Source organism: Pristiophorus japonicus, chromosome 6, assembly GCF_044704955.1.
Source record: "Pristiophorus japonicus isolate sPriJap1 chromosome 6, sPriJap1.hap1, whole genome shotgun sequence".
In the NCBI taxonomy this organism is placed as follows: domain Eukaryota; kingdom Metazoa; phylum Chordata; class Chondrichthyes; family Pristiophoridae; genus Pristiophorus; species Pristiophorus japonicus.
The window spans coordinates 13,738,380-13,750,922 of record NC_091982.1 but is presented as its reverse complement, the minus strand read 5'-3'; the positions used below and the strand labels follow the sequence as shown (position 1 = coordinate 13,750,922).

Genomic DNA, 12,543 nt, shown 5'->3' with positions numbered 1-12,543 from the left:
CTATCACAACAGAAGAAAAAGGAGAGTAAATATGCAAGATTCTCTTTTTTTTTTTGAAGATGTGGTATTTTCTCTTGCACTGATCTTTGCTCCTTAATGAGAACGAACAGCCAGAATTGATGAGAGAGAATACACAGATCATTTCTGCACACTTATTAGATATTCACAGCCATCCACATAATTGCTTTTTAATTATAAGTTTGCTGTAAACAGATTAATTTTGCAAAGCATCAACTTTTTACTACAATTCTCTTTGGAAAAAAAAGATTGAGAAATATAAGTGAAGGCCTATACTGCAGGGCACCAACAAGGCTGAACAAAGCATGATGAGATAAATCAAGTAACAGTTGTTAGATGATTTAAACTAATTTGGCAGGAGGATTGGCACCAGGATGTAACATTAGAAAGGAGAAATAAAGTGCTCAAAGGATTGGGAGAGGCAGAGAGCACTAAAGTAAGAAATAGTAGAGTATTAGGTGGGGTCCAATGAAGAGGGAATACAGGATGGTCTATGATGGGTTTACAGTGTATGTATGTGAACGCACGAAGCGTAGTAAACAAGGTAAGTGAGCTAGCTGCAGGCACAAATAGCCACTTGGGAATCTGATGTTGTGGCATTAACTGAGTCGTGATTCAAAAAAAGGGCAGGATTGGGTATTAAATATTCCTGGTCATAAGGTGCCAGGAAAGATAGAAAAGGAAAGATAGGAGGTGGTTTGGCAACATTGGTTAAGGAGAATGTTACGGTGCTGGAGAGGGAGGATGTCCTCGACGGGTCAAGGACAGAATCTATATGGCTGGAGTTAAGAAATAATAGCAATGCCATTACACTACTGGGTGTTTTCCATAGACCACCAAATGGTGGGAAAGATATGGAGGAGCAAATTTTCAGAGAAATTACAGAGAGGTGCAAGAACTACAGAGTAGTACTAATGGGGGACTTCAACTATCCCAATATAGACTGGGATCGTAATAGTATAAAAGGCAGAGAACGGGAAGAATTTATGAAGTGTGTTCAGGAGAACTTTCTTGATCAGTATGTTTGTTTCCAGCCCGACGAGGGAAGAGGCATTACTAGATCTGGTTCTGGGGAATGGGGTAGGTCAAGTGGAGCAAGTGTCAGTAGGTGAACATTTAGGGAGCAGTGATCATAGTATCATAAGGTTTAGATTAGCTATGGAAAAGGACAGGGAGCAATCTAGAATAAAAATGTTTAACTGGGGGAAGGCCAATTGTAGTAGGATGAGAACGGATTTGGCTCGGGTAAATCGGAATCAAAGATTGGCAGGCAAAACTGTAGTGGAACAATGGACTGCCTTTAAAGGGGGAAAAGTTTGGGTATAGTCGAGGTACATTCCCACAAGGGGGGGGGGCGGAGAAGTAGGGCAACTAAAGCCAGAGCTCCCTGGATGACGAAACAGATAGAGAATATGATGAAGCAGAAAAAGAGCACGTATGACAGATGTCAGGTTGCAAATACATCTGAGAATCAGGCTATATAAAGGTCAGAGGAGAAGTGAAAAAGAAAAGAGGGGCAAAGAGAGGGTATGAGAATAGAATGGCAGCCAACATAAAAGGGAATCCAAAAGTATTCTATAGGCATATAAATGGCAAATGGATAGTAAGAGGGGTGGGGTCAATTAGGGACCAAAAAGGAGACCTATGCATGGAGACAGAGGGTATGGCAAAGGTACGAAGTTAGTATTTTGCATCGGTCTTCACCAAGAGAATGCTTCCATAGACATAGTGAAGCAGGAGGTAGTGGAGACAATTGATAGGATAAAACTTGATAGAGGTATTAGAAAGGCTGGTTGTACTTAAAAGTAGATAAGTCACCAGGAACGGATGGGATGCATCCCGGGATGCTGAGGGAATCGAGGGAGAAAATTGCAGAGGTACTGGCCATAATATTCTAATCCTCCATAGATACGGGACTGGTGCCAGAGGACTGGAGAATTGCAAATGTTACACCATTGTTCAAAAAAGGAGGAAAGATAAATCCAGCAACTATAGGCCAGTCAGTTTAACCTCGGTAGTGGGGAAGCTTTTAGAAACAGTAATCAGGGGCAAAATTAACAGTCACTTGGATAGGTGTGGACTAATTAAGGAAAGCCAGCATGATTTGATAAAGGCATATCGTGTTTAACCAATTTGATCGAGTTTTTTTGATGAGGTAACAGAGAGGGTTGATGAGGGTAATGCGACTGATGTGGTGTACATGGATTTCCAAAGGTGTTCGACAAAGTGTCACATAATAGACTTGCCAGCAAAATTGAAACCCATGGAATAAAAGGGACAGTGGCAGCATGGATACAAAATTCGCTAAGTGACAGGAAACAGAAAGTAGTGGTGAACGGTTATTTTTTGGACTAGAGGAAGTGGTATTCCCCAGGTTCTAGGATGACTGCTTTTCATGATTATATATATTGATGACTTGGACACGGGTGTACAGGGCACAATTACAAAATTTGCAGATGACACAAAACTTGGAAGCATAATGAACAGTGAGGAGGAGAGTGCTAAGATTTCAGGAAGTCATAGACAGGCTGGTGAAATGGGCGAACATGTGGCAGATGAAGTTTAATGCAGAAAAGTGTGAAGTGATGCATTTTGGTAGAAAGAACGAGGAGAGAACATATAAACTAAATGGTATAATCCTAACGGGAGTGCACGAATAGAGCAACCGTTGTGTGCATAAATCGTTGAAGGTGGCAGGGCATGTTGAGAAAGCAGTTAAAAAGGCTTACGGGATCCTGGGCTTCATGAGTACAGGTATAGATTACAAAAGTGTAGAAATTATGAATCACCTGTATAAAACACTGGTTCGACCCCAACTGGACTATTGTGTCCAATTCTAGGCACCACACTTTCGGAAGGATGTGAAGGCCTTAGAGAAGGTGCAGAAAAGATTTACGAGAATGATTCCAGGAATGAGGGACTTCCATTACATTGACAGACTGGAGAAGCTGGGGTTGTTCTTCTTGGAGCAAAGAGCGAGAGGAAATTTGATAGAGGTGTTCAAAATCATGAGGGGTCTAAACAGGGTAGAAAGAGAGAAACTGTTCCCATTGGCAGAAGGGTCGAGAACCAGAGGACACAGATTTAAGCCGACGCAGAAAGAAACTTTTTTATGCAGAGAGTGGTTAAGATCGGGAATGCACTGCCTGAAAGGGTGGTGGAGGCACACCCAATTTTATCTTTCAAAAGGGAGTTGGATAAGCATCTGAAGGAAAATTATTTGCAGGGCTATGGGGAAAGTGCAAGGGAGCAGGACTAGCTGACAGTCAGTACGGGCTCGACGGGCCGAATGGCCTTCTTCAAAAAGGAGTTAGATGTAGTCCTTACTACTAGGGGGATCAAGAGGTATGGCGAGAAAGCAGGAATGGGGTACTGAAGTTGCATGTTCAGCCATGAACTCATTGAATGGCGGTGCAGGCTCGAAGGGCCGAATGGCCTACTCCTGCACCTATTTTCTATGTTTCTATGTTTCCGTGCTGTAACCATTCCATGATTCTATGATGCCTACCCAAGTAATATATCGCACACTTAAAAGTTTAGCTTACACCATTTTTAATTTCTGTCACAGAAAAGTGTATAGCACAGTGCACTTGCCAATTCCCACCATGCAGTTCAGCAGTTTAAATGTGTCCCATCCCTTACCTGAGAGGTAACTTGATGTTGATCAAAATGTGAAAGATGCTGAAATTTAGCAAATATGTCCTCAGCTGTAGGAAATGCTTCTGGTTTATTTTTCTTTCGTTTCTGTCCTTCCTCTCCGCCTGCAGGAAACACATAAGAGTCAACTGTTGCTTTATACAGCACACAACCGTGTAAGGAAACTTTGAAAGACATGTGAAGGGAAACTAGGTAACCACTCGTCATAGCAGATTAACTCTCTCAGTTGTACCTTCACTAAATCTTAAAACAATATAAACATTTATTCCCAATTTTATTTTTTCAAATACACAATTCCCAGCAACAATTATTTAACTGTGCTGCATTGTGTGTGTCATACTGGCTCATCTCATAATACTCGCCTACGTCTATAGTTGTGGGTTCAAGCTCGCTACCCTGATTTAAACGCATAACCTCTCTTGACACGCATAACCTTGCTTGACATTCTAGCACGGTACTGTGGGAATGTTGCATTGGCAGAGGTGCTGCCTTTTGGGTGCACCATGAACCAATTGCCTATTTTAGTTGTTTAGTGTATATTAAAAACACACATCACTATTCCAAGAAAAGCAGAGGTTCTCCATACCTTGACCAACTCTCCACCCTCAAACAAAATCACGAAAAAAAAAATTAACCACCCATTCATCTCATAGCCATCTTTAAGATGTTGCTGGTACATACGATTGCTCTGTTTGGCAATATGATAGTTGTTACATTCTTAAAAACACGATGTTGACCACTTTACAGACATTTTGAAATCATATAAAATATAAAAGTATGAAGTGACTATTTGTACAGTTCAGGATCTGTGGAGTGTCTGCCCCCGATCCTCCCGTCGAACCGGAAGTGTCATTCCAACCACGTTGCCTGCTGAGCCCCCGATCCCGAGCACCGAGCGGCCCGTGAAATTTCAAATCCTGTTTTGTTTCATCATGTTTTACAGATACAATGACCAAATCAAAGGATTGCGACCTATCTGATTGTGAAGTGATGCTGCAGGTAGTAGCCTAAGAATATGTTTAGCAGAGATATTCATCTGTCTCTATAGTCGGAGGAGAGAGCCTGGGGGAGGGATGGGAGAGAGAGCCTGGAGAGCGGAGGGAGGCGAAAGAGAGCCTGGAAGGAAGTATTTGGGGAGGTGGTGGGGGGGGAAACGATGGAAAAAGAGTGTGTCTGGGGGAAGAGAGAGGCACGGGGGTGGGGTGGGGGGGGGGGGCGGAAAAGAGAGAGAGAGAGAGAGAGAGAGAGAGAGAGAGAGAGAGAGAGACAGAAAGACATGGATGGGGGGGATCGTAGGGGAGAGAGGGAACTCAGGGGGAGTGGATGAAATCTAGAAGTCACGACACTGTCACTATTCACTTCATATAATAAGCCTGTTAACAATCCGTACACAATGCCCCATCTGTGGTGGGGGGGGTAAGGTCATGCACTTGCGCAGGTGTAAGGAGGGACTTCGGCTGGAGGATGCAGCACTTAAACTGGGGTACGGGACTTCAGCTGGAGGAAGCAGCACGCAAGCTGGGAGGCAATGAACTTCGGCTGGGGGAGGCAGCATTGCGCTGGGGCAAGTAGCACTTGCGCTGGGGTAAGGGACTTCGGCTGGCACTTGGTGGCTTCTGGGGAGATATATCCTCTGGCTTCTGGAAGTCAAAGTGGATCGAGTTACAATTTGCGAAGTCAGTGAGAACTTGGGCTGGGCGGTTCCAGTTACATATGCCAGAGAAACTTCAGGGTATGGCTTATCCTCCAAGGGGACCAATCAGAGGCAAGGAGCGACTATTTTTACAGTACAAATTAACGCGACCATAAAATTATATGGAATATTCTTATATAGTTGGAGCATCCCTGTGGTCGTGGGGAGAATTAATCACACTATCCCCTACGAATCTCTTTTTAATAATCCATGTTGGTGAGTACAAGATCATGCTGATTGTTATGATGTGAATAACTGAATAGCCTGCAAACAGTCATTGTCCAGCCTCAAACATAAAGAATGCCATTTGGATAAGGTACCAGAGGGTAGCCAGCATCTATGGAACTATAGCCCATATGTCGTGATCAAAAGTTTGCTCGAAGAGGTTGATTTTTTTTTTAAAAGAGGGTCTTGATATAGGAGAGGGAGATGGAGAGACAGGGGAGAGGGGCAGGAGGATGGGGTTGTAGTGATAGAGGAGGTTACAGAGATCAGGATGTAGGAGGCCATGAGGGAATTTAAACACAACTATAAGAATTCTAAATTTGAGGCACTTGGGACTGGGAGCCAATGTAGGTCATCAAAGATAGGGGCAATGGCAAGTGAGCCTTGGTAACAGATAGGATACGTGCAGCAGAATTTTGAATGAGCCGAAGTTGAATGTTTTCAAACTGGCCAAGAAAGCATTGGAATGGTCAGAGTTGGAAGTGACAAAGGGGCTGCATGTATCGAGGGAAGGAGGATACAATCAGCGCCCCGGGGCAGCCACTTATGCCACACTCCAAATGGCAAAGGCATGATTTTTGGGACCCTGTGGTTAGCACCCGTTTGTTCATTTTCGGGCCAAAGGAATTTAAATTCAGCTGCAGTTAAAAAAATAAATTAACCTGTGTCCCATCCAAATTTGATACATATAATACAAGATTAGTTGAACTTAGATTTTGAACTATAGGTTTGAGGAGGAACCAAAATACTTTTGAACAAATACAAACTGTGTAATTTATTCAGTTAGAAATATGGCAATTCTTTTTGAATCTAAGAAAGTGGCAAGCGGAAAAAGAGTATTTAAGTGACTTGATCCGTTCATTGAGTGAATCAATCTAAATACAATCAACAGGACAAGATAAAGGTAGACCAGCTAGCTCCCATAGTCAGAAAAGCTTTCAAGAAAAGGACTACATGTTAATGTTATCTTTTAAAGAATAGCTTAGCATTAGATTGTGACTCATTGTTCTTTCGATTCAAGGAATTAAATAATAGGCTTTCTGTAGCTATATAATTGCATTATATCACTGTCTGGATAGATTATTCACTTGCTCATTGTTTAATAAATTTGATTCGTATTTTAAACTTAAAATCAGGTTGGACGTGAGGCTCTATTGATTTGGAAGACTTGAGAGAGCTCCTCCAGAGGTATCCCAGGTATATTACTAAATACTTTCTTAGATCTTAAAGCTAGGATAGGCACTCTTAAAAGTATGGAATTCTGACGAAGGGTTGGTGACCCGAAACATTAACTTTGTTTTTCTCTCCACAAATGCTGCCTGGCCCACTGAGGTCTCCAGCATTCTGTTTTTATTTCAGATTCCAGCATCCGCAGTATTTTGGTTTTGTCTACTTAAAAGTATGGCGTTTGGGACTCGATGAGATTGATCAGAGATATGAGAGCCAAAAAAAACTAGTGTAAGAAGGGTTAAAGTAGAGCAACATGCAGACCCCATGCACTTTATTCAGAAACAGGAAAAGAATATTTGAGTGGCCTTGAATACTTCCAGCACATTCCATCAAGGCACTGTTACATTTCTCAGAAAATGCATGCCCATCAAGTTGAGCAGGGAATGGGCCAAGGAACCCCAAATCTGCAATTAAATGTAAAATGCCCTTATCTGCTTCACTTTTTCTCTGCACCATGCAATCTACCTGGCTGAAAGATGAGCAACCGGCCTATGAAAGTCCCCTAAGTGTGTCAGCTGTGAGACAGTTGGTACCACTTTTGCCTCTGGGTCAGAATGTTGTGGGTTCAAGTCCCACTCCAGAGACTTGAGTACAAAATCTAGGCTAACACTTCAATGAGTACTGAGGGAGTGCTGTACTGTTGGAGGTGCCGTCTTTCATACAAATCTGCCCTCTCAAGTAGACGTAAAAGATCCCATGGCACTGTTTCAAATAAGAGCAGGGTAGTTCTCTCAGTGTCTTGGCGAATATTAATCCCTCAATCAACACCACTAAAACAGATTATCTGGACGTAATCACATTGCCGTTTGTGAGACCTTCAAAAGTACTTCATTGGTTGCAAAGCGTTTTGGGATGCCCTGAGGTTGTGAAAGGCACTATATAAATTCAATTTCTTTTTACGCAGTATGCGAATGCATTACAGGGCAATTCTGCACCATGTGAGGATATGCCAGGCTCTCTTCTGCCCCTCCTGAAGACATTAGAGCTGTCAGTATGCCACTATGTGGGCAATCACAACCATAAATCCCTATCCTACCACTCTTCACCCTCAGGAATTATTGAAATTTAAAAAACAAGTATTTAAATTATCAGAGTGTGAGATAAGTCATGAGGTGGGCTTTGAAGTCAAACGTAAGTTATATTTTGAGTCAACTGTCCCAGCCAGTTAGCGGTAAATGATACTTTTAGTTTCCAACCTCCTGGCTAAAGAGCCGGGATAGAAATCCACTATAGTTCCCCAATGATTCCTGCATAAAAGTGTATGTATATGTTGAGTTTTGATGAGGTATCAGAGAGGGTGGATGAGGGCAGTGCAGTTGATGTGTATGTGGACTTTCAAAAGTACCACATATTAGGCTAGTTAGCAAATTTGAAGCTCACTGGATAAAAGGAGTAGTAGCAGCATGGATACAAAATTATCTAAGGGATAGAAAACAGTGTTGTGGTGAATGGCTGTTTTTCAGACTGGAGGGAGGTATACAGTGGCGTTCCCCAGAGTTCAGTACAAGAACCACTACTGTTTTCGATATACATTAATGACTTGGGCATACAGGGCACACACAATTAAAAAAATTTGCAGATAACACACAAAACTTGAAAGTGTAGTAAACAGTGAGTAAGATAGTAATAAACTTCAAGAGGTCAGAGACAGGCTGGTGGAATGGGCAGACACATGGCAGATGAAATTCAACACAGAGGTTACACATTTTGATAATAATAATAATAAGGAAAGATACAAGCTAGATGATACAATTTTAAAGGGGGTGCAAGAAGAAAGATACCTGGGGATGTTCATGCAACGAGTGGTTAGGATTTGGAAGGCACTGCCTGATAGGGTGGTGGATACAGATTCAATAGCAGCTTTTAAAAGGAAATTGGATAAATACTTGAAGGAGAAAACATTTAAGGGATATGGGGAAAAGCAGTGGGGTGGGACTTACTGCATTGCTTTGTAACATAGAAGCATAGGCCCCAAGTTTCCACATGATTTGCTCCTGATTTTTTAGGAGCAACTGGTGTAGAACGGAGTATCTTAGAAATCGGAATTCTCATCATTTAGTTTGCTCCAGTTCGAGTCAGTTAGAACAGTTTCACTTTGGAACAGAATTTTTTTTTCAAAAGGGGGCGTGTCCGGCCACTTACGCCTGTTTTCAAAGTTTCGTCAGTGAAAACTTACTCCAAACTAACTTAGAATGGAGTAAGTGAAGATTTTTGTACGCTCGAAAAAACCTTGTCCACACTTTAGAAAATCAGGCGTAGGTTACAAATCAGGCGTAGGGAAAAGGAAGGGGGGGGGTTTAAAGGGAAGTTTACAAACATTAAACACTTCAGTTTTACAAATAAAGAGCCATCAATAATAAATGATAAATACATCAATAAATCAACCAATAAATCAATCAAACAAAATTAAGAAGAAATAATTTTTTTTTTTAATCAATAAATAAAACATTTTCTACTTACCGACTGCAGCACCGGGAGCCTCCAACAGTGTGCTGGGAGGCCCCCCCCCCGCCCCCCGCCCCCCGCAGTGTGTCTCTGTCAGTGTCTCTATCTCTCTGTCTGTCTGTCTGTGTGTCTCTCATTCTCTGTCTGTCAGTGTCTGTGTTTCTGACAGCGAGGGGAGGGGAAGGAGGGGGGTAGAGGGAGAGAGGGGGGAGCAGAGGGAGAGAAGGGGGAGGGATGGGGCAAGAGATGGGGAGAAGGGGGAGGGGGGGAGAAGGGGGAGGGGGGGAGAAGGGGGGAGGGGGGGAGAAGGGGATAAAAGGGGAGATGGGGGGGGAAAAGGAGATGGGGGGGAAGGAGATGGGGGGGGGGAAGGAGATGGGGGGGGGAAGGAGATGGGGGGGGGAAGGAGATGGGGGGGGGAAGGAGATGGGGGGGGGAAGGAGATGGGGGGGGAAGGAGATGGGGGGGGAAGGAGATGGGGGGGGGAAGGAGATGGGGGGGGGAAGGAGATGGGGGGGGAAGGAGATGGGGGGGGGGAAGGAGATGGGGGGGGGGAAGGAGATGGGGGGGGGGGGGGGAAGGAGATGGGGGGGAAGGAGATGGGGGGGGGGAAGGAGATGGAGGGGGAAGGAGATGGAGGGGGAAGGAGATGGGGGGGGAAGGAGATGGGGGGGAAGGAGATGGGGGGGAAGGAGATGGGGGGGGAAGGAGATGGGGGGGGAAGGAGATGGGGGGGAAAGGGAGAAGGGGGGGAAAGGAGAAGGGGGGGGAAAGGAGAAGGGGGGGAAGGAGAAGGGGGGGAAAGGAGAAGTGGGGGGAAAGGAGAAGGGGGGAAAAAGGAGATGGGGGGGAAAGAAGATGGGGGGGAAGGAGATGGGGGGGGAAGGAGATGGGGGGGGAAGGAGATGGGGGGGGAAGGAGAAGGGGGAGGGGAAAGGAGAAGGGGGGGGGGGGGAAGGAGATGGGGGGGAAGGAGATGGGGGGGGGAAGGAGATGGAGGGGGAAGGAGATGGAGGGGGAAGGAGATGGGGGGGGAAGGAGATGGGGGGGAAGGAGATGGGGGGGAAGGAGATGGGGGGGAAGGAGATGGGGGGGGAAGGAGATGGGGGGGGAAAGGGAGAAGGGGGGGAAAGGAGAAGGGGGGAAAGGAGAAGGGGGGGAAGGAGAAGGGGGGGAAAGGAGAAGGGGGGGGAAAGGAGAAGGGGGGAAAAAGGAGATGGGGGGGAAAGAAGATGGGGGGGAAGGAGATGGGGGGGGAAGGAGATGGGGGGGGAAGGAGATGGGGGGGGAAGGAGAAGGGGGAGGGAAAGGAGAAGGGGGGGGGGGGAAAGGAAAAGGGGGAGGGAGGCTGAACGGGCCGGGGGGAGGGAGGGAGAGGGAGGTCAGGTCGGGGGGAGGGAGGTCAGGTCGGATTCAGTCTGGGGACGGGGAGGGGAGGGGGGTCAGTGTCGGGTCCGGTCCGGAGGCGGGGGGAAGCGGGAGGAAGCAGGAGCTGGCCGTGGGAGGAGCCTTATTCACGCAGCCCCAGTGAGGCCATGCACATGCGCTGCGCCGAGGGCCAGAGGACCTGCAGGGAGCTGGAGAATCTGGAGGTTTTTTTTAGGTGCACTTTGTGGCGCGAAAAACGGATGTCCAGGTCGGGACTGCGCCGTTCTAGGCGCGGCTCGAAACTTGGGCCCTTAGAAACATAGAAAATAGGTGCAGGAGTAGGATATTCGGCCCCTCGAGCCCGCACCGCCATTCAATGAGTTCATGGCTGAACATGCAACTTCAGTACCCCATTCCTGCTTTCTCGCCATACCCCTTGATCCCCCTAGTAGTAAGGACTTCATCTAACTCCTTTTTGAATATATTTAGTGAATTGGCCTCAACAACTTTCTGTGGTAGAGAATTCCACAGGTTCACCACTCTCTGGGTGAAGAGGTTTTTCTCCTCATCTCAGTCCTAAATGGCTTATCCCTTATCCTTAGACTGTGACCCCTGGTTCTGGACTTCCCCAACATTGGGAACATTCTTCCTGCATCTAACCTGTCTAAACCCATCAGAATCCCCTCTCATTCTTCTGAACTCCAGTGAATACAAGCCCAGTTGATCCAGTCTTTCTTGATATGTCAGACCCGCCATCCCAGGAATCAGTCTGGTGAATCTTCGCTGCACTCCCTCAATAGCAAGAATGTCCTTCCTCAAGTTAGGAGACCAAAACGGTACACAATACTCCAGGGTGTGGCCTCACCAAGGCCCTGTACAGCTGTAGTAACACCTTCCTGCCCCTGTACTCAAATCCCCTCGCTATGAAGGCCAACATGCAATTTGCTTTCTTAACCGCCTGCTGTACCTGCATGCCAACCTTCAATGACTGATGTACCATGACACCCAGGTCTCGTTGCACCTCCCCTTTTCCTAATCTGTCACCATTCAGATAATAGTCTGTCTCTCTTTTTACCATCAAAGTGGATAACCTCACATTTATCCACATTATACTTAATCTGCCATGCATTTGCCCACTCACCTAACCTATCCAAGTCACTCTGCAGCCTCATATCATCCTCCTCGCAGCTCACACTGCCACCCAACTTAGTGTCATCCGCAAATCTGGAGATACTACATTTAATCCCCTCGTCTAAATCAGTAATGTACAATGTAAGCAGCTGGGGCCCCAACACAGAACCTTGCGGTACCCCACTAGTCACTGCCTGCCATTCTGAAAAGTACCCATTTATTCCTACTCTTTGCTTCCTGTCTGCCAACCAGTTCTCAATCCACGTTTTCAGCACTGGGACCTGGCTCCACCCCTGAATCCAGTTGCCACGCCATGCCACCATGGAGAGGGGCTGTGGAGCGGCCAAACTCAGCCCGAAGAATTTTGGAGCCATTGGAGTTCTACAAAAGTGCCGCACCTCTGGTGAGTGCGCCAGAAATTTGTACTGGGCAAATTTGGGCCCAATATATTACAAGCACTGCCTACCAGTCTCCGCAGTGCTCTTCTTGTTCAAAACCTTCAGGATGTCTTTGGTTATTTTTTTAATTACATGCCGAGCTTCATCGCGTTGTTTCCCCACACCATACAGAACCACCAAGCGCTGGTTACATTCATGACTTGCTGATTCCTCCTGTTTCCATATAACGGAGAGGGGAAAAGAGAGACCAGGAGAAACAAACATTAAATGTAGGCACAGTAGTAAGTTTGCTGCGTCAACTAAAGGCTTCCTTTTCAAACCACGCTTATGAGAAATACTGGAACAGTAAATAAATAAATAAATACAGAAAATGCCAGA

The 12,543-nt window shown here is 45.7% G+C and overlaps 1 protein-coding gene across 1 annotated transcript in view; it reads right to left on the bottom strand.

Annotated features, from left to right (window-relative positions):
* The window catches only part of med12 (mediator complex subunit 12), a 190,997-nt gene that overhangs the window by 92,275 nt on the left and 86,179 nt on the right, over positions 1-12,543 (bottom strand). Inside the window, exons 16-17 of the mRNA XM_070882632.1 lie at positions 12,234-12,378; positions 3,661-3,779 (exon numbers count right to left, since the gene is read on the bottom strand). Of these exons, the coding sequence (XP_070738733.1) occupies positions 3,661-3,779; positions 12,234-12,378 (264 nt within the window). The remainder of the gene's footprint in view (positions 1-3,660; positions 3,780-12,233; positions 12,379-12,543) is intronic.